The sequence below is a fragment of the Cyclopterus lumpus genome, chromosome 6 (assembly GCF_009769545.1).
Source record: "Cyclopterus lumpus isolate fCycLum1 chromosome 6, fCycLum1.pri, whole genome shotgun sequence".
Classification (NCBI taxonomy): Eukaryota; Metazoa; Chordata; class Actinopteri; order Perciformes; family Cyclopteridae; genus Cyclopterus; species Cyclopterus lumpus.
In genome coordinates, this window is record NC_046971.1 from 18733010 (window position 1) to 18758966 (window position 25957).

At 41.7% G+C, this 25957-nt stretch overlaps 1 protein-coding gene across 1 annotated transcript in view; it reads left to right on the forward strand.

The window, feature by feature from the left end:
* Positions 1 to 25957, forward strand: part of si:ch211-1e14.1 (UPF0606 protein KIAA1549) — a 34776-nt gene that overhangs the window by 5171 nt on the left and 3648 nt on the right. The window contains exons 3-19 of the mRNA XM_034536067.1: positions 6802 to 8988; positions 9157 to 9245; positions 9735 to 9894; positions 9989 to 10119; positions 10867 to 11059; positions 11211 to 11270; positions 11379 to 11524; positions 14505 to 14682; positions 15397 to 15581; positions 17397 to 17672; positions 18900 to 19126; positions 20153 to 20289; positions 21470 to 21675; positions 22353 to 22582; positions 23565 to 23709; positions 23795 to 24118; positions 25361 to 25413. Of these exons, the coding sequence (XP_034391958.1) occupies positions 6802 to 8988; positions 9157 to 9245; positions 9735 to 9894; positions 9989 to 10119; positions 10867 to 11059; positions 11211 to 11270; positions 11379 to 11524; positions 14505 to 14682; positions 15397 to 15581; positions 17397 to 17672; positions 18900 to 19126; positions 20153 to 20289; positions 21470 to 21675; positions 22353 to 22582; positions 23565 to 23709; positions 23795 to 24118; positions 25361 to 25413 (4927 nt within the window). The remainder of the gene's footprint in view (positions 1 to 6801; positions 8989 to 9156; positions 9246 to 9734; positions 9895 to 9988; positions 10120 to 10866; positions 11060 to 11210; positions 11271 to 11378; positions 11525 to 14504; positions 14683 to 15396; positions 15582 to 17396; positions 17673 to 18899; positions 19127 to 20152; positions 20290 to 21469; positions 21676 to 22352; positions 22583 to 23564; positions 23710 to 23794; positions 24119 to 25360; positions 25414 to 25957) is intronic.

Consider the following 25957-nt stretch of genomic DNA (forward strand, 5'->3'; position numbering starts at 1 on the left):
TTTCCCTCCGTTACCCCTTTTATCTTTCTAAATTGTACTCTTGTATTACTCCCCTTCCCCTTTACCTGCTCCCCTTGTTTTACTTTCCCCTTTCTCTTATCTTGAAAAGTATTCCCTCAGGAAAACAAATCAAGGGTCACATGAATATTGAGTGCAGGCATGACCTCGGTCCGTTATCTATTCACAAGCTCATTTTTTGCCAAATCAGACCACTCAATTATTTGACGGTAGATGTTGGCAACTTCTCCCACTATAACACTATATGTTGTGCTTTAACCTTTATTGACCTTTTAGATCATAGGCAAGATTTAGATTAGCTTTCAAACTTAGCTTATATTTACAGCATTCTCTTTATTACTTCCTTCCTTCAATCTGTTCTTTAATCTATTACTGTTTGATGTAGGATGAATTCAACAAGTAAGTGCAACTAGTGTTGATTTATAATAAATGCACCCTTTAACATTTTTTTTCTCGGGGGGGGGGGGGGGCTTCAGCTTAGGCAGGGAGCTTGATCTAATTGAACTCCACTGATAAAAACGATGGAATCGTTCCCATCTTAAAAGCTTCCTCGATAAACCAAATGTCAACACAGCCATATCTTGATTGTTCGACTGCACTCAGCATACTGAACATACACTCAGCCTGCCAACTGAAAAGAGCCAGTCACGCAAAGGGCTTAGCTGGAAACAGAACCATGTGTGGGGTTCTAGTTAGCTAGCATTAATACCAAAAGACCCTTTCTTCTCTCCTCTTTTTTTCAAATTATACAACCATTAAATAACTTCTTTTTTTTTCTTCTTCTTCTTTTTTTTTTGCAGTAAGGAGTCTGGCAAACATAGGAAATGATATCATTAGAGCGCTCTTTAATTGCTATCTCAGGTTTCTCTACACACATAGGGATGTATGTGTGCTTGTTTGCATTATTCTGTGTGGTGAGTGCTTGTGCTCTGCACACACAAGCACTGCTTGGCTGATTTTATTCGCATGCTTTCCAAACCTTATTCTGATATTTAAAGGTAGGTTATTTGACTGAACAATTCCGTTTAACCTCAAGTCTTTATGGTGCATTTCTCTGAGTACTGAGATCCATACAGCGTGCCTATTAATAGCACACTCATTTAGTCACCAAGCAATTCATATTTGGGCTTCCCTCAGCCACTTGCATTAAAGCAGATGGAGACAGACACGCATTTGTCGTACTTCTCAAGTTCTGCAAATGCTGCTGTAAACATAATAGTTTTGCCTGTCAACCCTCCCATGCCCAAATATGTCACTATGCTGAAGGGTGTCAATTCAGTTTAGATATTTCCTTGTTCTCTTTTTCTTTGTGGTCTGGTGGCGTAAAGGGGACCATGGGAAGGTATGATTCAATTCCAGACATTAGCGAAGTGTCTGATAATGCAGACGGGCATTATCAGGTTAACATTTTTACAGCCTTGGAATCCCTACAATAGTCATGAGAGGACAGCAAAGCCAACATCACATTTGATCTTAATTTGAGGATTATGTTTTGTTTGTGTTCATTGTTACAGGCTTTGTTCAAGTCGCCCTTTTGTGTGTTCAAAGTGTTGCTGACATTTAGGATATGCATTGAAACTAGGAATAAAAAATCTTATAAAGTCACATAAATCGCCTATATATGCACAAAGCAAAATTATTGTGCGGTGTTAACCATTTTCAGTTTATAACTACATTTAAAACTATATGAAAAAGAAATTGAAAAAGTTCTGGGAACATATTCCTAAATCTTGCGTTAAACTTGAATATATAACCATCCAAACATGGATATTAATGTTTAATACAAGTATCAAAGTACTATATGAGTATGATATGAACAAGAACGAGCTGCACTGCAATAAAGGCAAAAACATTTCTTGCCTGCGATGCAACGAAACATATTTTATACTCATTTGACTGGAGAAAGCTACACAATATTATTCCCCTACTGTGACTGAGCTTTCAGAAACAGACTGTTCACACTCTAGAAAGGTTACAATGAGTTAAAGTAAAACTAAACAAGCAAACTCGTCACAGATGGCAACACTGCACAAATATAATTTTTCATTTCATTTTACCATCTCAATTTGTGTAAAAGCAGGTTTATTCAGACACACGGTGCCTCTGCAGAGCCAACAGTCAGACACATCTATAGGTTAGTGGAGAGATGTGATGATCCAATATATGATCTCATCTCGCCAATATCCATCCTGGGTAAGTGGGTTAGTGCTTTTTCAGATGCCTGACGTCGTGTCTGCCTTCAACGCAGTCTTTCTATCGTCGATCGACCCTGTTCTTTCCTTTTTTCAAATTTTATCGTGGGGATTTTGTAAATACTTTAAACATCAGATCAGCCAACAGCAGTAATAATCCCTCTCTTGTTAGAAACCTTTTTACATGATTGCTGGCAGGGATCCAAGCCTGCAACCAAATGTATAACGGAAGCAGAATAAACCGAATGAGCTACAAGAAAGACATCATCTGCTTCAATATGGACACATGGGTTTTCACCGAAACATTGTTATAGAAGGAAATGTGTAATTAGGTTGACAGAAAAACGAGACTCTACCACCTTGTAAAAAAACAAAAAAGGATAAAACAATTTTTGATGCTTCCACTTAATTGCCAGTCGCTGCTGTGCATCATGTGACTGATCAATTAATCGAGGTAATAACGCAATAAGATAAGTTCATAAGCCATAGTAGACGGGCCAGAGTGAAATGACGAGAGACTTGTCAGGTTCTTAATGTGTCAATTTGAACAAATGCAAATGTAGTTCAGTGCTTGTACAAGGCAGCTATTCATTAGTCGAGCCTAAAAGACACATCCTGGTCTGATGAATGGAAATGGAATCTCATTAACCCGAGATTTTTTATGTAATGAATAAATGAAAACCCACAGCATTAATTCTTCAGTGTTGTCAGAGCAATGAGACTGTGCCTTTTTATAATTTAATTCACGTGTTTTTGAGGAGATGACGCAGGGTATTATAACTGTTTTTGTGAGTAGGCAGGAAAATATTATGTATTTAAGCTGCTTTATAAACCACATATATTGTTTAACTCTCACTTTTAATGACTTCTAATCCAATAAGAGCCTGACCGTGTTTCTGCGATGAGTTTTTTTATTATCTGTAAAATGAGGATCTATTGGGGAAATGATTCACATATTCCAGAAAGAGAAAATGTGACTGACTGGGAGAGTGAGATTGGAAGGAGAGAAGATGACTGTTCAATTCACGTGAGCTGAGCACTTGACATTAACGCTCTTGTGACCTGATATTTAAAGGTGTCCCTCTGCAGGGGTCTCACAGACCGGCCTAACAATGAGCGGCCAGCCGAGTGTGACACACTCGCATTTCGAGGGACAGGTGGCAGGCCTGCTTTCTGTAATGGCAGCCCCAATTCAGCCCGGTCTGTGCCTGGCTGCTGTCTTACCTAAGCTTAGCCTTCACGTTATAAGACCATGCCTGCTTAATTATTAAGAATAACCATTCGCTGTACAAAATATGGACGTAGTCTCCGTCACGTCAGTCATAGGTGTCTGAAGGGCCCGTTCTGAAGTTCAGAGTGGGGAGCTCCAGCCGTCACATGGCGCTGGGTAGCAGACCGCTAGCAACCTGTCACTCAAATCAGCCACACCCTCAATTATGCCAATTTAAGCCTTGATCAAATTCAAATGTTATATAAAAATTCAACCCCCAAACAGTTGTCATGAACGGGATAATTAGCTGGAGAGACCAAACGCGTTTTCTTTACCATGGCCATGTTTATTTCTGCTGTAAAGTTGGGCTTTTTAACAGGGCGACTTGTTTTGGAGCCGGCCTCAAGTGGCCATTCAAAGAACTGCAGTTGTTGGCACTTCCACGTTGGCTTTTAATGGAGGATAACCGGCCAGGTCTTTAAACAATAACAATTCAGCATTGGTTCAACTCAAATTTGTTTTTATTTTTTTATTTTACTTGGAATTATTACCACAACTATTTATTAACCTCACAAAGCTGTATTTTAACTACAGAAATGATTCTTCATTGTGAAAGAGATTTTTGGTTCCACTATATTTTCTATGTTTGTCTGTAATTCTTCTCCTTATCTACCACCATTATTTTCACATTAGTCATGATCAGTCCAATTATCATCAATTACCTACCAATAATAGTGTTTGTCCTAATTAGCTCGATGTCTTGACCTCCATTCAGGCATGTTTAATTCATTCGTAGTCACATGTGGGACAATTTGTTTGTCACTGTCGGGGTATGCTGAGATGAGGTGACATTTTGGGGTCATGTACCACAGTATGACCTCAAACATCAGCACGTTCTTCAGACAAACATGGTCTCCTACAGAGCTGGTCTGCATAGTTCTTTTATCCATCTGCAGCACTTTAAATGGTTATTTACAGCCAAATGGAAAGTCAAGTGCAGAGTTTTACATATTTTATATGCATATTTCAGTGAACAGAGAACCACACTCACATTGAACTCACTTTTCGTTCCCTACTGTGCTTGAACTGACACTTTAATCTTATGATTATGATTCCAGTTTAAACACCACATGTTGTCTTCTTTCCATGCTCTCTTCTTGTGATTATTTATAACTGCCTCACAAAACTGAGAAATCAGGCCATCAATGAAGAAGCCTGCATAGAACAGACAACTAGTTGACGGTGAAGAACGGCATTGGGTCGACTCAGAGTGAGCTAGGAGTTAGTTTGTGCTTGTGTGTATCTGCCCATCTGCGTGAGACATCCCTGGGCACAGCAGACAAAGAGCTGTGTGGCAGTTTTGGAGGATGTGCAGCGCAGACCAGCCTTCAGAGAAGAAAGTCTTGGCTTTCCTTTCCAATGGGCTCTGTTATAATAGCATGCTGAATCAATTAAGGTACCAGTGTAGGTTATAATTAAGTTGGGAGTTTTCTCCCGGGCCAAGCCAGAGGCAGTCTTGTTGTATGAAGCGATGCAGTAAATTGAAGATGACTCCAGAAATATATTCTTTTTTGTTGATGCTTTTTATACATGATCTGTTCTGTGCTCCCAGCGTTAAAAATAGTCTTCTCCCTCTGCTGATTCTGCGTCTGATTTCAAGTGTGTGTGGTTCTGCAGAGCCTCTCCAGAGAGCAGCAGCATTACCAGCAGCTGCTGAGTCACTATGAAGAGTGTTTCGGTGACTTGCTTCTGGCGATGGAAATAATGGCGCCATTAAAGTTTTGCTTTGTTCAAGACCTACTTTCAAGACATGTGGTCTACTTTGAGCTTTGCTTAAAAGAATTGTTGTGTGTTTTTGCATTGATGTGGTCTGTTTATGCTTGTAAACTTTCTATGGACAGGTTCTGGTTCATTTTGATTTTTTAAAACCCCAAGAACTATATGATACCATCCTTTAATGTGAGGTAAAGGGTTTTCTCATCAGATGCATAAAGAATTCAGTTTGGGCTTTGAATATTAAACATGTTTAGGCATGTAAAGAGGCGAACTTATACGGCTAAGCCTACATTGAACTGTGAAGTCTATTACCATGAATTATCTAGGAACTATTCTGTTCCTTTCCCTTCAGCTTATCTAGTCTTCCTTGAGTACTATATGTTAGATCCATGTAGTGTAATCAAGAAAGGCCCTTCCCAAATTGAATTATGCATGATACACTATGTTATGCAATATGGAGAGACAAGCTTTTGGCACTCAAATTAAGTTGGACTTGTGTTGCATAAGCCACATTTGTAAAGTCACCCTTAACAATCTCAATGTTTTGTGTAAGAAGTCAAGTCCTGCTCCAAACTAACTCCAAGGTCAGGTACTATAAGAAAGGATAGATGTCTCCCTAGAGTGCATCGCTAAAAAGCTCAGGTCATCAAGGTGGGAGCATATGGTCAGTGCATCTAGTCAGCATATTCCTTCAAACACAGTCAGCTTCTATTATGATTCCTCACTGTAGCCTAGCATCGTCTTTTTATCATTGGCAGTTTATCATTAACATTTATTATGTGACAGTTTTCTTACGCCCTCATCTCATTTTCAGGGTGAGTGGTTCCATTTTGTAGCCACTTTAGCAAATGTGAAGTGGTAAATGTCAGTAGATGGACGGTAAAATGAGCTGGGCTGAATAATTAGTGTTTACTGGTAAACCAACCTCACTGTTTTAAAGATCTAACATTTCACTTTGTATTAATAGTTGTTCCTTCTGCAGATTGAATGATGTGTCTTACTGTACTGTACTGTACTGTACATACAGCCTATTTATCACTCTGTGACCTCTGCTCCAGAAGTGACACACTTAGTGATGAATGGTAATCCTTCAAAATGTCCTTGTGAAGAGGTCCAAACTTTTGTATTTCTTGACATATCAATTTTAATTTTGGCCATTCAAGGCCCACATGAGCTTAGCACAGTTTAAAAAAAAAAAATCTAAAATAATGTCATTGTGACAATGGATGACATTTTGGACCGACATGGATGCAAACTGCAACATGATTGGTTGGCAGAAGCATACAACCTTGAGGCGTTTAATTCCATTGTTGTTCATGTCATATCCTGCTTTTCTGTTGAACAATTTGGCCACACTTACAGCTAAAAGTGATGACATTATGGCTGATTGAATCTTAAGGCTGATATCGGATCACAACACATTGACGAGTATTCATGTGTGTAAAAGTAACTACTTTTCTAAATTATTCAACTCAGATTGAGTGGAAGCAGCATTTCAATCACAGGATATATCCCTCATCCCTGTAATTTACTTTGTTGGAAGTCAGTGGCAAATCTTTCTTTCATTCAATACTAAACTGAAGCATTATCTTTGTTCCTCTACAGATGATTCTCTGTTGGCCTCCACAAACTACCCCATGGGATTTCCTGGACATGGTCAAAGTTCAACGGGGTTCAAACCGTCAGCCTTACCAGCCTCATATTATACTGCCTTTGAGAGCCCAGACTCACCTGGTGCCCTGCCATCAGTTTCTGAACCAAACCGTGTAGTTAGGACTGCCGACAACACACATTTTCAGTGGGGACGTGTTGCTTTTGAAAACTCCAAATCCTTCACAGCAAGTGAAGTCCCTGCAGAAGAACCATATCCTCTGGACACTCCATCATTAAGCCCCTCTGAACCTATATTGGGTTCTAGTCCGCAATTTGAGGCAGCTAAATTCTTCACAGACTGGAAGCTGGCCAGGACAAGGCCGTCCATGCAATCTTTCTCTCTCTCTCCAACTCCTGCAAGATCCCAGCTGCAGCCTCAGTCGAATATATCCATGGCATCATTAAGCCCCTCTGCTTTTACAAGGTCAACCTCACCTCAGCTAGATCCTAATTCTGAGCAGAAACCAATCAACAAGCAGCAGGGTGGTGCATCAGATCAAACGGAGGCAATTGTGACCTCATTTCCTGCTCAGCCTCTTGAGCCCCCTAAACTGTCTTTCAATGACTTTGCAGCAGATGAATCTTTTAGTAGAATCCTGCATGTTAACCAGCCGAGCCCCAGCAGCGCCCCCTTGAAGGACAACAAAGCAACACGTGACATAAACATCCTACCAAACCCAGATGAGATTCTGGCCCCTGGCTACAATGTGCCTTTCATCGTCCCCCACCCTACATCACCTTCATCTGAACCCACTGAGGTCCCTCCAGAGGACTTCTACCCCACCAACACCATGGAAGTGGACTGGGGTTCTGGAGACTACTTAGAGACAATGTCCTTCCTAAATGCAGACGGAGAGGAATACTCTCTGGTCACAAAGGTGCCCTCTGACTCGTATGATCTGGAGGACTATACAGAAAGCTATGACACATCCTTCCCTTCCAGAGTAGGCATATCCCCTTCGTCTTTGCAACCTCTTCATGCGTCACGTTCTCCCAGCCTCACCACAACCTACATCACCATTGATCCACTTAAATCCATTGATCCTTCCTCTTTGTCTTCTACAATTCATTTTACACTGGACCCCACTCCCACAGCTGACAGTGATGTACCAGACGCATCGGAAATAGATTGGCCCGATACTTTCACAATTCAACCGACAGATGTTCTCTTACCTGACATGAACAGCTTGGAGTATTATGTCACCCAGTTGACCAAGGAGAATAACGGTTCAGACACTGGAGCTGAACACAGAGGGAACGTTACCTTGGTATCCATCAGTGCGACAGGCATCACACCCACAGGCAGCGTCACGAATGATACCAAATTAACTGAGGATGAGTCCTCCAGTGACCTATCAGGGTTTGAGCCTCAAGATGAATCAACCCCAGTAGTAACAACAGAGGAGAGTCCTCAGCTGGTCCTCAGCTCCTTTCTGGATCCGTCCATAGTCCCATCCCACTTCTTTGAGCTATCTTCTTCTGTCCGGGGAGGTCAAGTGTCCACCACAGATTGGTCTACATATTCTCCAGCTGTTGGGCCGGAAAGCACCTCTGTGTTAACAGAAGCTATGCTACCCAGTGCCACGCCTTTGCTTCCAGATGATGTAATATTGTCCTCCTCTCTGACAGATGTCCATTGGTTTGTTACAGAGTCATTCCCATCAAGTACCATACACACCACTCCTGTCTTAACAGCAACCATAGCCTTCTCCCCTGTTCCCACCGAACCTGCTGCCAACACCACAGCTGGTTTGACAGAATTAACTTCCCAAGACCCTACTTTCACAACTGAACCAACTCTCAATTCAACTTTAGTGTCAACTGAACCCATATCTAACATCACTTTGGGCCCTCCGGTCGTGTTGGGTGATCAGGGGGTGACTGGAGATCAAGTTGACATCCCAGCCACAATGACCTTGATCCCAACTAGCAGGGAAGCTAATACAGACTCTGCTGTACCCAAAACCACAGCTGCCACCACTACTTCTCATCAAGCCACAACTAGATCTACTGCCACCACTGAAGCCTCAAGTAGTGTCAACATCATCTCCACCGCCAGTGGAAGGACCACAGCGACAGCACCAATGTCAAGACCGTACTTCTGCAACCTTGACAGGCCTGCTTATTTAGTCAAAATTGGTATGGTTGACATTTATTTCTGCTTTGTATTTATATATTTTTTTTAATTACAAAAATGTACGATGTCTCCAAATTATGACGTAAAACTATAATTTTTTATTAAAATATATGTTTATGAGAACTATAATGGAATAAGCCATGATAACATGCTTGTGCTTTCTTCTTAAGGTTTTCCTTCCGGGGCCACTGTTGGATATGCCAAATCTCAAGTGAGAGACATACTGAAAGGGGAATTCAACAAGTCTATGGAGCTGCAGGTACATCTAAGATATTCTATTAATTTTAAGGTAATCCTAGGCAAGATGTTTGCCTTCTTTTTGTGATTTTAAGAAGAACCTTTAAGTGCAACATAGGCACAATTTAATGTAAAAGAGATCCTATTAAAATATAAATAATATCAATATGATTAATATGATACATATAATATGTGTGTATGTTGTTTTCTTGTTTGTAGGTTGTGTGAATATGTACTGTATTTTGTATGAGTGCGTGTGTGTGTGTGTGTGTGTGTGTGTGTGAGTGTGTGTGTATTACAGTGGTGCAGATGAGTCACAAAGGCCAGACCACTTCCTGAGTATTTTATCAGCGGTTCTGTGATAAACAAACCACAGGAGTCGTCACATCAAGATCCACATTTTTGACCTTCCAAAAACACTAGCTGCTTATTAAGAACAAGTAATTTAACTGAGAGTGAATGACTCCAATGAGGGATTTGACTGCCATACATTCTTGCTCTGTCTCTGAAGGTTGTGGACCCCCCACCAAAGTTTGTGTTTCGTGTGGTGTCTGGTCCAGTTGTGTACACAGCCATATCTGTCATCAATGCTCTGCGAAGGTCAGGACGCCGATTCCTGTCTCTGTCTCCCAACTGGACAACACCAGACAGAAGATATCAAGTCCACACAGGTCAATTACCTTTCAACAAGCTGTCAAAATGTGTTATTGTCTGTGATAACTTTCAGTTTTTAAACCCGATCTAAAATGTCTTCGCTCCATGCAGTGCTGCAGTTTGTTCCCAGCGACGTAGATGTGCGGTTCTGCAACTTCAGTGAGAGCATTGAGAAAGGTTTGACCATGGCCTTTGCAGAAGTGCGTCGGCGTTTAAAGGAGTCAACCAACTTCACAGTGCATGTGAGTGGGACCAGAAAGCAGGGAAGCTCGATTAGCCTCGCTCCTGCTAAATATATCAATCCTATCAATTTTCCATAATTCATCATGGGTCTGGCTGCAACTATCAGCATGACAAGCATTGTACGTAGCCCAGACGTCACTCTCCCCGTCCATTTTCTTGTAAGATCTCATCCTGATAGGATAGCTATATCCACAATCGTAGTCTTTCAGGTCACTACACTGATATTATGACCATAGGCACCTTAAAACTCAGCTCTTTCTTTACTCTGACTGTCCACACATTCTTCATCCTTCCCACCTCATTGTAGATCTTACCATCACTCATAAACAAGACGCCAGAATACTTCACTTGGATCCTCGTACTTGAGTATTAAAGAAGCTTACTGTTTGTTAATAAAGAGCTTATTTGGTTCTGTGGTTAGTTGGTTTCGGTAGAGTTTTGTGTAATCCTATTACACTGGTGCCTGTATTATCGTTAAGTATTAAATCAAGCATTTTTTTTGCAGCATGGAAATGTTTTATGGACAACTAGCATAGTGTCCATTGTGTGTCCACAATGCCCAGTTTTGTGTTCTACTTTCCGATCACTGAAACCAGTGGTTTTCAGATTGAGAACTTCATTTGAACTCAAAGGCAAACAAGCTTTTCCAGAAACAACATCAATATCAGATTGTAAATTGTTTCGTACATTCTGTTGCGTAATCGTCAGGCCACTAAACAGTACATGTCTGTCTAATTGTTTTTTAGATTGTAAACATCACCATGGCTGCTCCTAAATATCAGGAAAAACGGCTGGTGAGGCAACCAGTGGACTTGACCTTCACAGTGCACGGTCCAAGGGGTTATCTGGTGGGGTCAGAGGTCAGCAATGCTCTGATGAAGCTCACAATGGTGGAATTCAGCTATTACATGGGCTTTCCTGTACTGCAGATTGCTGAGCGTGAGTAACACAGAGTTGTCTCTCTTTCCATTTTCTCGTATGTCACCTTTACTGTAATAGCTCTCTGATTGTTTTGTGATTCTGATCAACAACATTTAAGTGGGGTAAAACCTTACTTTGCCTAAACCTCATTTTTTACTTTTCCTACCAGCTTTCCATTATCCAGAATTGAACACCAGCCAGTTGCTTCGCTCCTCCTGGGTTAGAACAGGTACCTGGATTCAGTTCATGTCGTGGTGAAAAGCGGGTACAGCTTCTTAAAGTGGAGACAGTTTGTGCTGATTCTATGAATGATTGTTCCTGTTGTCTGCGTACACAGTGCTCCTGGGTGTGCTGGACCAGAAAGTGGGTGAGAGGACCTTCCAAGCCAACATGGAGCGCCGGGTGGCCATGTTGCTCGGGGAGGCAACAGGATTAATCCGACGTGTTAAGAGAGCTACCCTTATAGGCAACAGCAGTGTTCAGGTAGTGAATCTATACATTTATTCAATCATGTGAGTGGTTACTTACAGCTGCATAGCCTTTGGAGAAGATAATAAATACAATGCAAAACATATATAGCCTCCCTAACAATTATGATGATTATAGTGTTCTTCCTCTGGAAAGTATACAAAAGAACTACAAGTTTAATTTCTTGTTTATTTCCCAATAAAACTTTCCAAACTCTTTAACAGGAAGTTTAAAGGTTTACTTACTAAATCTTGAAAAAGCTTCCTTCCTTGAGCTTTTTATATCATTATTCCCAGAGGAAAGCTCTCTCCAACTACCTTGTCTTGAGCACTGAGAGCTCATTATGTGAGCGCTGCAGTGTTTGTAACCACTGAAAGCCCTACTGCTTTACTAATCAGGCACTTGCTTTTGTGGGTTTGCCCCGCACCTGCTCATCTCTGAGGGGACAGGATGGTGCTCTGTCTCCATGGCAACAGCATCCCATTCAGCCCAGGGGCAAGCCACTCAAAGACCACAACCTCATGATTCCTTGTTCTCTTTCCTCTTCCTCATTTCTCCAGTCCTGTTATTTGATGTCTCCTGTGAGCCACAGAACTGCTAAGAGCGGATCAATTATTAATTGTTTCTCTTTCTCTGTCTGCATCCTGCAGTTGGGATGATTAAGAGTGCACATCTGTTGTTGAGAGGTTCGACATTACGGAGGTAGAGATACAGAGACATGGGTGGGTAAAAGATTTAGAAATCAGAGGACTTGTTATGGGAGACGAGAGATGCATATTTGAGCTGACCTCGTAAAGTCTGAGCACATATGGTGATCTTTAAGCAGAGGAGCAGTCAGAGTGATAATTATCATTTTTGGCTGAGTAGCAGCCTCACTCTTTCTGACCTTTCTGCTTCCTGCATTGTTGTCTCCATAAAACCCACAGAGCAATTTAGGAAAACAGTTGACCATATCGGTGGCTAAATCTTCGTACTTGTCTCTTTAATTTTAGACTTTGGCATCCCTTCTATCTTTCAAACATGAATATGTTATACATCAAAGCCTTGCGTGTTGGTTTTCTTTGTTGCCTTTTTTCGCATTTCAAAGACACTCCTCTTTGAGTGTCTGTTGAATATAATGAGAGTTAAGTGACTGAGCATCTAAACTTCAGAAGAATCCTTCACCTCGCTCTCTCGCACTCACACACACACACAACCACACACAGACACTATCTCAAACAGATGCCATAGACATCATTTGACAGAAGCAGTGTTGTCACCTTTGAGAATATGTTATGAGTCTGCCTAGACAGATAAAAGAGGAGGTTGAATTGGGGTTGTGCAATAACACACACTCACCCTGCCGTCTTTCCACTCTAATAACCATGCATGGACTGGATTAGACCCTGGACGAGAGAGCCGGCCCCGCCGTTTTTCTGTGTCAGCCGAGGCATGACCTGCGCTTTACTTTTTCCAGTAATGCAGACAGCAGACTGTGCTGCGCCTCAGGGCACCCGGAGGGAGACCGCACACACACAGACATATTAGACAACATGGAAAAATATTTAAACAATGAATACTCTAATGGGGCTACAGGACGCAAGCCGGTATTGTGTGTGTGTGTGTGTGTGTGTGTGTGTGTGTGTGTGTGTCCATGTTTTTTGTACATAAAGACAATAGACAAAATAATGGAAAAACCTCTTGTAAAATGCCTTGCAGCAATTGTAATTACAGCTACACAGGCAAGTTAAGGTAAAGGGGTCTAGAAATCAAACAAATACCTCTAATATAATTAAAATATTTAACATGTTGTTTCTGTGCCTGAAGACATAAAGTGCATGTGATTTCAATTCAATTTATTTTGTATAGCCCAAAATCACAAATCTGCCTCAGAGGAACACACACGACATCCTCTGGGACCTTACATCGGAACTACAAATGACCCCCAAAAATAACCTTCAGGAGAGCAGCAGAGGAGGATCCCTCTCCCTGGATGGACAGAAGCAATAGATGTCATGTGTAGAGAATGAACAACATGCTTTAAGTTTCAATACATCATGTGGCAGCTACGGTAGCCAAATACTTGGTGCCTGAATTTTGGTTTCTGCAGTCACAAAAATTCCAAAAGTGATTAATGTCACCGGATGCCATAGAAAATGAGGCAGCACACTCTGCATTAAAAAGTCATCTTTTTTATTAAAATGGAGACACTTCTCTCATTAGGACCTTCATCAGTATTTACATTTTTTATGTTGAGGGTGCAGTGCCTCATCTTCCATGAATCCTTTGTTAATTTTTGGAACCACTGTTTCCAGTTGACCCTCAACAGCATATTTGCTAAAAACCACAAACAAAGCAGATTTCAAGCTTTTGTTCCTGAGCAATGTGAATAAGTAGTGAGGTTTATTGGCTGACCTTCAGACTTGTTCCTCCCTCTGGACATGTTAATGTTTGGAAAAAGAGATACGATGTCTTCCAACTGTTTAAAAGTGTTGTGGGCAGTACCGGCGGCCATCTTGTCGGCCTGGTGATTGCTCTGTGTAATTGAAAGGCTGTTGTATCCTTTCCACATACAAGTCAATGTAAAATAAGAAATAAATATTTTTTCCAACATACTAATGCCCCCAAACACATACATTCACAAACTGTGAGTTTTTAATCATCAATTGTCAGATTCGAGCCTCCTGAACTATCACGTCTCACTTTTATCACATAATATTTGTACTCCAGTAACTCAACACTAATGATAATAATAATATTGATACCTTTTATTTGTTAAGCGTTCAAAGGCACTTTAGATGGTGACAACAGGAACAGAAATGACAGCTCAGGATCTTGGATAACAGTATTCAGAGATTAAAGTTGCTCTGTTGACGGAGGTTGGCCTTGCATCTTATTAGGTATTGGTATTAATATTATGAATATCCATGTGTTTAAAGGTATTTTTACATATTTTACATCACTTAAAAACAATGGTTGGACGAATGACACACCGCTTTTCTCCCCCCACTCCCAGGTTGTAAGTGCGAGCCGGCTGGTGGGTGCGGACCATCCCTTGGACATGGTGTATTTTGTGGAGAGTCCTAGTGGTCAGAGGATGCCTGCAGCTCAAACAGCCAACCTACTCAACAGTCTGGATGTTCAAAGGGCAGCCATCGTCTTGGGATATCGTGTCCAGGGCATTTTGGCACAGCGTGAGTACCGCATGCATATTAGATAACTGACAATCAAGGGCAGCAGAGTGATTAACAAGATGAGCCTTGACATGGACAAACTACATTTGCAAAACAATCGCTGCACTGCAGATGTATTCATGTGAATTGCACTTGGCAAAGAAGCTTTGTAGGGTCTAGTTGCACCAAACTGAGTTGAGCTGAATAGACTTTGGAACAGAGGGATGGAAAGAGAAAGGACTGGGTTGTTCACAAGCTCCTAATAAGTAATGAAAAAAGAATACAATCTAGCTGCTGGCTCCATGTGTTCCTTTGTATGTTTATAGTAACATTTGAGCTAATTACCATCCTTTGTACACAATGGACCACAAGCCTGTCTTCCTCATTAAGAACCTAAACAAGGGATACGTGCCTAAAGAAAGCCCCTCAAGGGAGTTCTGTCTCTGTGCTGACTCTGTTCTCTTACACTACTTTCCCAGGGGATGCAATGAGTGTTAATTAAAACTAATGAAGGTCTGCATTAAAGAGTACAGCACTGAGAGCCAACCATACATGCATGTTAAGCTTAGCATTCTCAGGGTGTTTGTGTACGGGCTTGAAGGCAACACAGGGATAGGCTTGAAATATTGAACCACGTACACAAACGAAATTAGTCATTATGGTGCATATTTGTGTCTGAAGACCGAACATAAAACTAAAGCCTCTCCGTTACTCGCGCCGTCACTTTGTCCACAGCTGTAGAGAAGATGGCATCATCGCCCTCTGACGCTGAGAACACCAACACGTGGATCGTCATCGGGGTTGTGATTCCCGTCATCGTTGTCATCGTCATCATTTCCATCCTGTACTGGAAACTGTGTCGAACAGACAAGCTGGAGTTCCAGCCTGACGCCATGACCTCCATCCAGCAGAGACAGAAGGTAGAGTCGGATCAGTGTTACGCAATATCTGGCTTCACGGCTGTCTCCGATTTGTTTGTGTTTATAAACAAATTTATTTTCAGTTCCACAATTCATTCCTTTAATGACATATTATGAATATTTAAGTTGACAGTATTAGCACAACAGTACCCTGTATATACTGGCTGCATATAAACAGCTGATGTATGTGGTCCAAAAAGTGACAGCAGCGTTCCGAGTGCGTTTTTGATATGAATATATAAGATTAATGTATATTACTTACTTCCGTACTGAAACATTGCAGCACAGGTGGTTGATAAACACGTATTGATTAACACACTATTCGGTTGAGTTCACAACCAGCTTTCTAAACGTTACTGTGTTCTGCATAGAAAGGTTCAAGGCAGCCAGACAGACCAGACCTCTGTTAAATTCAAAGGAACTTCAAATTAATTAGGTGTATCAGTCATTGTCATGAATGTGGGGTAGGACTGTGCGCAATCTGGACCTCATCATTTCTTCTTTTAGATAGGATTAGTGAAATTTTTATGAGAGACTTATTAAAGGACCTCATCTGCAATAGAAGTCACGATGCTGCTGGTGCATTTAATGGGCCTTGGCTGCTCTTTTATTTTATTCAAATCTGCTTTGATGTTTTCAGACAACTCTGCCCTTCAGTTCCCTCTTGTCCCATTTTTATTTTCTGTTGTGACGATTGAACAACTTTTTCCTTTCTGCCTTCACTTGAAATAGAAATAATGCCTTTTGGCTGCTCAGAGGCCGTTTCCTGTTTCCTGGCCTCTCTTGAACTTAAAGTACACGCCCCTTTTGCCCTGAAGTTGATTGACACAGGATATTTCATCTGCTCTTCGATGACCCTCATTCTGAGGGATCTAAAAAAAAGGCATGATGAAATGTTTTTGTTCATCCTGATAAACAAAATGGTTTTATACAACAATAAAATGATGGGCAATATAGTCAGTTCACTATTATTGCTAATTTATTGTGATACTTTCCTAATTTGTGAAACAGTGTAAAAGTGGCTTTTATTTTACATTAATGCGAAGGAGACATGAAGGACTAATGCACAGGTGTGTGGCAACTCCGCTGCGCTGCACTGACCACCAGCAATACCAGAGAGCCTTGAACCCTCTGAGGCAGTAACTGGATCTCAGTCTCTTTGCAGTCAAGTCGCACTAACTCTTTTATCACTAAATCAGATGTCGTCGACTAAAGTAGATTTCCTTTGTATGGAGAGTTAAAACTGGCCTGTTGTGGAGGTTTGTTATTGTATTTTTCAGCTTCCCGACTGATCGTTTTGTGTGTGTCTGGCTTTCTTTCCCCTCCACTTAAATCTTTTTATATTGAGTTGAGCTGCTCCAGATTGGGTAAATGCAACAGATCTAATGTGCTGAAGTAACTTAGCCCGCCCTGTCACTCAACACCATTCCCCCCTCTCTCAGTCTACTACCTCCTTCAGAGAATCAAGGACCTCTCTTCAGCAGACTCTCCCTTCTACAAAAAAGAGATTTAGTGAGGAGGAAGAGGGGGAGTATGAGGAGGAAGAAGAAGAGGACTATGAAGAGGAGGAGGAGGAGGAGGAGGAGGAAGAGGTTAAAAGAGGGAAGGTACATAGCCGTGTCTGGTGGTTTCTAGAAGATGTAGAAGGGACCTAGTTTCTGTGTGTTTGAAGTTGTTTGAATCTTGCACAGTTATATGAAGAACAACACCGTAATCAATAGTTCATAGTCTTGGTTGTACATTTTGGATATGTCAGACACCGAGTAAATAGCATCACTAGAAATATTTATGCTATCCACCATTGCTTCTGCTTAGACACCAGTAGCTCTTCCCAAGAGCAAACGGACAATGAGCAGTGAGGAAGAGGAAGAAGAGGAGGAAGAAGATGAGGAAGAAGAGGAAGCGGAAGAAGTGGAGGAGGAAGAAGAAGACAAAGACAAAGATGAGGAAAAGGAGAAATTAAAAAAGAAAGGAGTTAAACAAGAAGAACAAAAAAGACAAGAGAGCAAATCCATGATAACGAAAACAGGGGAGCCGAAGAAGGAAGACAAAATGAAAGTGTTACCTAAAGGGAGGAGAACCAAGGACGAGGTATATTGTTCAGTAGTCATAGATAGTCTTGTTTGCACTAATAGATATTAGGACCCTGCTTTACCCGGTTATGATGTCCAGACCACAGGAAAATCCAGTATTACAGATTACGTTGGATTTCGCTGTGGATTTGGTAATGGTGTCTTTATAGTCTACAGATCCTGATGAATAGATTAATAGACATGGTTTTACATTTTACATGCATCAGCTGTTTGTTGTGAGTGAATCTCCAATTCACCATCAGACCAGGCTGAGTATTAGTTAGTGATTCCATGGGGGATGTCACTAGCTGTGTTTCATTCAGTCTCAGTGTTAATTCTAATGAAACAGCTTTTACTATATCAGCTGCAGCTTTCTGAATGCTAACCCTTTCAAAGAGTGGCCTGTTTATATGCCGCAGAGAGCAGCACACACAAACGTATTCTCTCTCTCTCTCTCTCGCTCTCTCTCAGGATTAGCAGTTTCATACTGGCAAGGATCACACTAGATTAGCAGTTTTATACCAACAAGCCTCTTCTAAGCCAGACGTTTTGCATCAATACAGTCAGCGAGTGTACGTAGAATTCAGGAGCGTTTCATGTCACGCTTCTCTGCTTGTTGGGGCAGAAGACCAGAGTTTCACAAACTGCAAGCACACATACTGAGATTTGACACCCTTTGTTTACTCTTTTGCTGTTGGAAAGTCCAGAGGGCTTTGTGACTCAAATAGTCTCACTGCTTCCATCTTCAGCCTCCATCCCCCACCGCCTCAAAGGAAAGCAAGCAGCTCAGTGTTTCCCCACATCGCTCCCTGTCCCTCTTTTTCATATCCTTTCTTTTTAATAATGAATGCCTGTCTGAGTCTCCCTCCTGGACATCCATTCATCAGTTATTCAGTCTAATTATGTCTCATGGAAGTAGGATTGGGAGACAGTTCAAGCTGTACATTTTGATTTGACCTGTGTGACGTAAAAGCACACACTTTAATACAATTGTTTGTTTTTAATTGTGGGGTATGGATGGGTCGAATGGACGGTTAATGTCATGATGCCAACGTGTCATATTGAATGATTCCATTTGACTACGACGTTACTAAACATGCTTCTGTCATTAAGTATAAACTAACAGTATTGTTCATCGTTTCACCCTATATGACCTCTATAATGTCTGCTATATTGCTTTCCGACTTTATTTCCTTTTCCTATGTCCTACAAATGAATATTCCTTCTCCTCTGGATCTGTCCTCAGTTGCAGGCTCCCAGTGTGAAAGGATTTGACTTTGCCAAGCTGCACCTTGGCCAGAACAGTAAGGATGATGTCATGGTGATCCAGGAGCCTGTCCTGTCGGGGCCTGGCCCCGGCCCCCTCCACCTGTCCCTTAAAGACGGCCTCAGTCCATCTGAGAACGGGGAGATCCCCACACCCATGTCCAAAACCTCCACCAAGGCGTCCCGCAGCGGTCGCAGACGAGAAAGGTCAGTGCTGCTCGAGAAATACTCCTGTCTGACTGAGTTAAAATACATATGAAGAAATGAGAACAGTAAATGACATTAGGTGTTGTCTTTACGGGTTATGCTGTCATACACAACAATTAGTAAAACAATTAGCATCACCAGTTAATTTTTGTGTTGTGTTTTATTCTCACCGGATGGCTCATAATCTTTTTCTTTTTTTCCCCCATCACCTCATCAAAACACTTGTTTTAATATCAGAAATGTGTCTTTTTTGTTTGTTTTTTAGTCCTCTACGCCGTGATGAAGATACTAAGATATTTATTTAGATATTTAACAGCTTTTTATTGTTTTATGCCATCGCGCTGATTTTCCACCCACCTCAGTTGGGACAGTCAGTCAACCTGACAAATAGCTTTTGACAGATCCTCCGATCAATTATTGATGCACTAGACATTTAGGGTTATTGTTCACTCTGGCATGCTGTCTATATCGCTTTTAGCATATCAATTTCAGGTATAAACCTTTCTGTTCTGTTGTTTGCCGCTTTTATTTTGCCTTATTTCAAGAAGTTTAAATTGATATACACATGCTATATTTCATTGAAAAGTACAGTTCTTTTGATAATTGTAATAACATAAATGAATATGTGTATCATTACCGACATCTCCCAGACCGCTAACTGCTCTGGCTCTATATAATAGACACAATATGAAACACATTAGCACAGCAGTTATTGCTTCATGCATTAACTTCTGTCTTCATTAATAATGCTTTGTTTTTGAGTGGGGGATTGATATTGGTTGTTTCTCCTCACTTGATAGCCAGCCAGGACGAATTCATCAGTTCATTTAATACTTCCGTCAGTGGGAATACCTTTTAGCATCTGGCACTACAGGCTTCAAATCAGATTAGTATTTCTTAGAAGTCTCCTCAGCTTTTATCTTTCGGGAAAAGCACTATTTACGATTATGCTTGACATTTCAGCATGTTAGTGTGTTCTTGGGCTTCTATTATTTATGTGTGTGTGTGTGTGTGTGTTCCCTGTAGGATCTCTCCGTCTGACGGTGACTCTGTGGTAAGTGACCCTTCGAGCGAGCGGGAATCAACTGAGGAGAACCTGAGAGCCCACGCCACGCCCAACGACAGCAAGCAGACCCGTAAGGTCCCCATCAATGTTTTAAATGGCAAGTAGCCTTGGCAACACTCCGTCAATCCTCCAAACACAGAGAGAGCTAACACGGGTGGGGGAGGGGAATGAGAAGGGACTGGGCGGACATAAAGGGACACAAATACTTTTGATTGACAAGAAGCCAGATTGGGGTCAGTGGAGACTTTTAAGGGGTGAAAAAAAAAAGTGCAGCGTCAACCCAAGCAGTCACATAAAGATTACAGAGGGGAGCAGTGGTAAAAGAAACACCTGGTAGGAACTCTATCCGGTGGTCGAAAGAAGTCCTGAGAGAGGAGTGAGAGCGGAATAGGAGGGGTAAAATAGCTGAAGTCACGCTATCTGACAGCCTGTTGATATATTCAAGCCTGCAATGCCAGTCAGAGAATACGTGCTGGAGCCAGAGGCATTCAGGCACACAGACTCTAGCCTGACTCACCCACAGAGGAATGGGCTTTGTTATGACAAATCTGGGACTGTATATGCTCTGCTACAATGTTTAGAAGTAGGTTGTATATAAGACTCGCAGTATTTTGTAATGTACCGTCTTTCTTTCTGCTCACTCTGCCTGTGCTCCTTCCCTTCTTCTCTCTGATTAATGAACTTCATAAGAGAAGCTTTTATCAGCTACAGAAATGCATCCTCCAACTTGACGTTCCCACTCGATTTTCTTTTTAATTCTAAAGGTTTAAACAGCACTCATGGTGACACGCCTCAATTCCCTCGGCTTTTTTTTAACCACTTCTATCTCATTTGATCTTTTTCACCTCAATAAAACTATTTTTCTTTTCTATTGCGGTTGGCAGGCAAGAATAGAATTGGTAAGAGTTTGTCCTCTTTCCGTCCGTGTCCCCATAGACCTCAGGCTTGACCTCCAGCAGCTGTGTCTGTGTGTTGTTTGATTGTTAGTTTTGTGCTTGGCTTGCTCTCACCATCCGTCACTGTCTGCTGAGCCGTCAATCACAGTGTCCAGAGAATCGACTTCACAAACAAAGGCAACGCCCTTGTTTAGCTTTTGGAAATAGAAATCAGTGTTCATGTTATGTCACCACCAGACAAACATTTACTCCAAACTTTTGTCACAAGCAATATTTCAAATATAGTTTTAATATCTTAACACAGTATTCATCAGCATTAGCATTTAGCCTTACAATGACGACACTGAGTTTATTCTTGTACTTTCCTGCTTCCTTCCTCAGGTCCTCCTCCTTTGAATGGTACAAATGAGCAGCTGTCCTCAGCCTCCATCTTTGAACATGTTGATCGGATGTCTCGTGCCACAGATGCAAGCAGGAGACTCCCGAACAAAATCCAGCTTATCGCCATGCAGCCCATGCCTGTCCCACCACTGCACAGCCCGCCCATCAACGGCAAACTGTCTGACAGCAACCAAATCAACAAAGAGGTTTGCTCTTCTGACTTCCTTGCTTGGCAAAAATGTATCTTTTTTTTTTCGCAAATAGATTTAATTCAGAAGTTAAAACATTGGTCGAGTGGCTTTTTATTGATACTAGTGGGCCATTATTCAAGGGTTCAAGGATCATTTATTGTCATTATGCAACACAGGGATGCACAACGAAATGCAGTTGTTGCCCATTTGCAACACAAGAAGAACATGACAAACAAAAGCCCACAAAAAAACAGTTGTGCATTTGATTAAAGAAACATATTTTCATCAAACTACTGCAGCCGCATTGGAACAATGCAGAACAATTATTGTGAGTCACCCCCCAATGGACTGGCAGCACTGTCATCTGCTCCTGTTAAATATGCTTCTTTAATACAAAGGCACATTACACAAGCCCAAATTGTCTCATTTTGAGTTACAGAGGAATCAAAGATTTGTATAATTTTCATCAGTTAAATACAGAAAACCTTATAGGTGCAGATGACACTCCTTTAGAATATATCATATTCTGGTTATAAAATAGAGCTTATATTATTCATTATCTGATGCTGCTGTAGTTCTTGTGATTTGTCACTGCATGTGCATGAAATTATGTCTTCCTCCTTGAAGTCCGCAGTTGGTCTAAGCTTTGCATATTTGAAGGACGGTGTCTAATGAGGTAATTGTCTCCTAAGATCCAGGTAGCATTAAGGCACAAGTCAGAGATCGAGCACCATCGTAACAAGATACGTCTGCGTGCCAAGAGGAAGGGCCACTACGACTTCCCTGCTATGGATGACATGACGAGTGGCCTCGGAGATGCGAAGGACCAGGATTGCATCTATCAGAAAGCACAGATACAGATCGATAAGATCCTGGACCCGGATGCCCAGATGCCCCCCATCTTCATGGAATCCAAGAAAAGGTTTGGTTCATTGCACTTGTTTGGTTTTGTGGTTGATATATTGATATTGGGTATTGGGGTTGGCTGTAGCTCATCCACAAGGTAGCCGGTTCGATCCCCGCTCTCCCCAGAGTTGCATGTCAAAGTGTCCTTGAGCAACACACTGAACCCCCAGTTGCTCCCCGGGCGCTTCACTGCAGCCCATTGCTCCTTAATAAATAAGGATGGTTCAAATGCAGAGAACAAATGTCATATATGTATGTAACTATATGTAATATGACAATATAATACCGTTTTTGTTTTCATCTAGCCTGGTTTTAAAGGGACAATTCACCCCAAAATCTAAACCAGTTTTTTTCCCCCTCACGTTTATTCTTGTATGCTATATGCTTTATCAATCTAGATTGTTTTGGGTTGAGTTGTCTAGTTTTGGAGATATTGACTGTAGAGATGTCGGCCATATAATGTGACCACATGATACTTGGCTTGCGGTGCTTTACGTGCCAAAAAAAAAATATATATATTATATATACACCACAATGTCGCTTTACAGAAATCATGACCCTGTTACTCAAGATTATTTTCTTTCTTCCGAACTACACCCGCCAACCGTATCATGTGCACAAGGAAGCTTACCCATACTTATTGGTCTTCCAGCACCACTGATCTAGCTAACGTTACAGCTCAGCTGAGGAGGTCCCTATTCATGTTTACATCTCCAGCTGTCATCAGCTCAAGCCTCTCATCCATAAGTAGGTGCACACCTTCTTTCTGCGCGATGATATGGTTGGCGCGAGGTCTGTTGGTTATTTTGCATGATTTCTTCTGTCCCACTATATTGGAGAGATGGCAGACTTCTCTAAAGTCAATGTCTCCAAAACTCACACCAGCACTACAAGTGAGAGGAAAAACATGTGTTTATAATTGTGGGGTTAACTGTTCATTTAAGTAAATAAAAAGTACAAATAATTTGATTAATAACATTTCTTGACTTGTTTCTCAGTTATCGTGGTAGGCGCTCTCCCAAACATAGAATGAAGGAGCAGCTGAATGGAGGCCTAATGGAGGCAGACAAAGACCACCTCATCACTGAAGACTGTGATGCTGTTTACAGAAAGTGTCCTGGAGTCCACAATGTGGCCTACGTAGTGAGTAGTCCTGGAGAATTATTACATTTATCACAAATACAGTATATCCTCTTAACTGTCTGTAAATGTGTCGCGTTTATTCCAGTCGGACCCTGACCAAAGCCCAGGGTCCCCTCACGGGAGCCCCTCCCCCACCGATGACGTCTTCCTGGGTCCCGCTTCCTCCCCTCCAGGCCACGCCCCTCCCCCACCCCCCTACATGCCTCCACAGCCAACCATTGAGGAGGCACGACAGCAGATGCACTCCCTGCTGGACGACGCCTTTGCCCTTGTGTCGCCCACCTCCCAGGGCAACACCGCAGGGATCACTCTCCCCGGGGTCAACACCAACCCGCCTGTCTCCAGCCCTCAAGGCCGTGGGCCCAGACCTTGGGGTCCCTCTTACCAAGCTCTTGGTCCTTTCCCCGGTGTAAGTAGCTATCCCCGGCTCTTCAATCGGCAGGATGCTTTGAAAAGAGAATGAACCATTCTGTCAACCTCAAATCATGCTGCTTTCCCGTTCTGTGTTTGGAGCAAATGGTTCTCCTTTATAACTGCGCTTTTGCTCATATAAGTTCCCGTAAAATGTATTCTATCATTAATCTGTGCACAGACTAAAGCGGGATCGGCTCTCTGTTAAAACGTTTAAAAGCAGAACAGCAAAACAGGAAAGAGACACATGTGAAATCCTTTGAATTCACTATCTCCTCCCTTTCTCAAGCTTTTTCCAGCTCATTCGCAGCATGAGGCCTATAGCTTCATGTTTAATCGTGTCCTCTTAGCAAACTAATCGGTTAAGTATTCCTCCATCTGTCGCCCCCATGAAGCTGCGACCTTACAACCCCTGTCAGCTATCTACAACTCCTAAGACTCTACGGGAATATACCCTGCAACTGCCAAGAGACACAGTTATCTAGTCGTTATCTATAGCGTATCACCTTCTTTGGACTTCACGCTGAAAGCAAGAGCTGAGCTCAAATTAAATTACGGTGTCAGTGCCTACAGGCATTATATGCATAGAAAAAGTTAAGAGTAGTTTAGAGATGGCAGAGCAATACGTAAACATTACAGGAAGCTGCTACGGTTATTGTCCATTATGTTATCAATGAGGCAATTTCACAATTATGATATGATGTTTTATGGGAGTACCACTTAACACATTCCTATCTTGCCTCTAGCTTAATTATCACTATGGTAACTGAACTTCTCCCTTGCGTTATTAAAATGTCTACTTAAATGCAGTTCACAGCTATCAGCATCCATTAATCACTACTCTTTCTCCAATAGTCCAACATCAGTCTTCACCCAGGTGACAAATATAGAGAGAAACGTAATAGTTATCAGTGGAGCCATAAAAAAACTATTTGCTGGTTCTGCTTTTGCAGGTTTGGTGCATTAAAAGCTGCAAAAAGAGGTTATCCAACAAAACTATGCTTGGTAAAAACAACAATGTGTATGAAGTGAGACATATACTGCATATAGCAATATACACAGCATTGCTATCAACTGTCAACATCCACCGTGAGCTGTCTTTGCATTAATTGCAGTATTAGTATGATCTATGTCTCGATACAGTACGCAAGCTGTGACATATACACTCTCTCAGTCTTTGTCATGACCATTGTTGCTCGCGTCCTCCTAAGCACTCCGTGTCCTTCCTTGTCTTCTCCAGAGGTTCACTGAGCTGAGCTTGTCCCCTCCTCCGGTCCAAGGCCTGACACCAAGGTTAGTAGAGTGAGCGATGAAAATTGAGTATTCGTGTATGAATTAATAACTAATATGCCTCTTTGATGTTCACCTCTTCCCACACCCAAGTGATTTCTTATTGATCAGTCCTGATTTCCAGCACTTTACCAGTGGGAATGTTTTCCTTTCGGGCCACCTAGTGAGTTGGACCTCATGAATAGTGAAGGAGGAGTTATATTTATTTTATTGCATTAATGGATCGGGTCCAAACAGTTGTCTCTGAACTGGATCCCAAAAGACCAACTTATGATCAGCGGCTGTCATCATTCATGGATGTTAATTGTGAAACAGTTCAGAGTATGTGACCAATGAGATGAGACCAATTTTAAGTTTTGTTTTGTCGCACATAAGCCAATAGGGGTGAGCGGCGACCATGTTGTTTGCATGGTCAAGCATGCAAATACGCAATATGAACTGTCCACTAGGTCTGTCATATTACACATGCTAAAGGCCGGATTGAGAAATTCCAATCAATTTGTCACAATACATGTTTCATTAAATCAAAGCGAATGAAAAATCCACG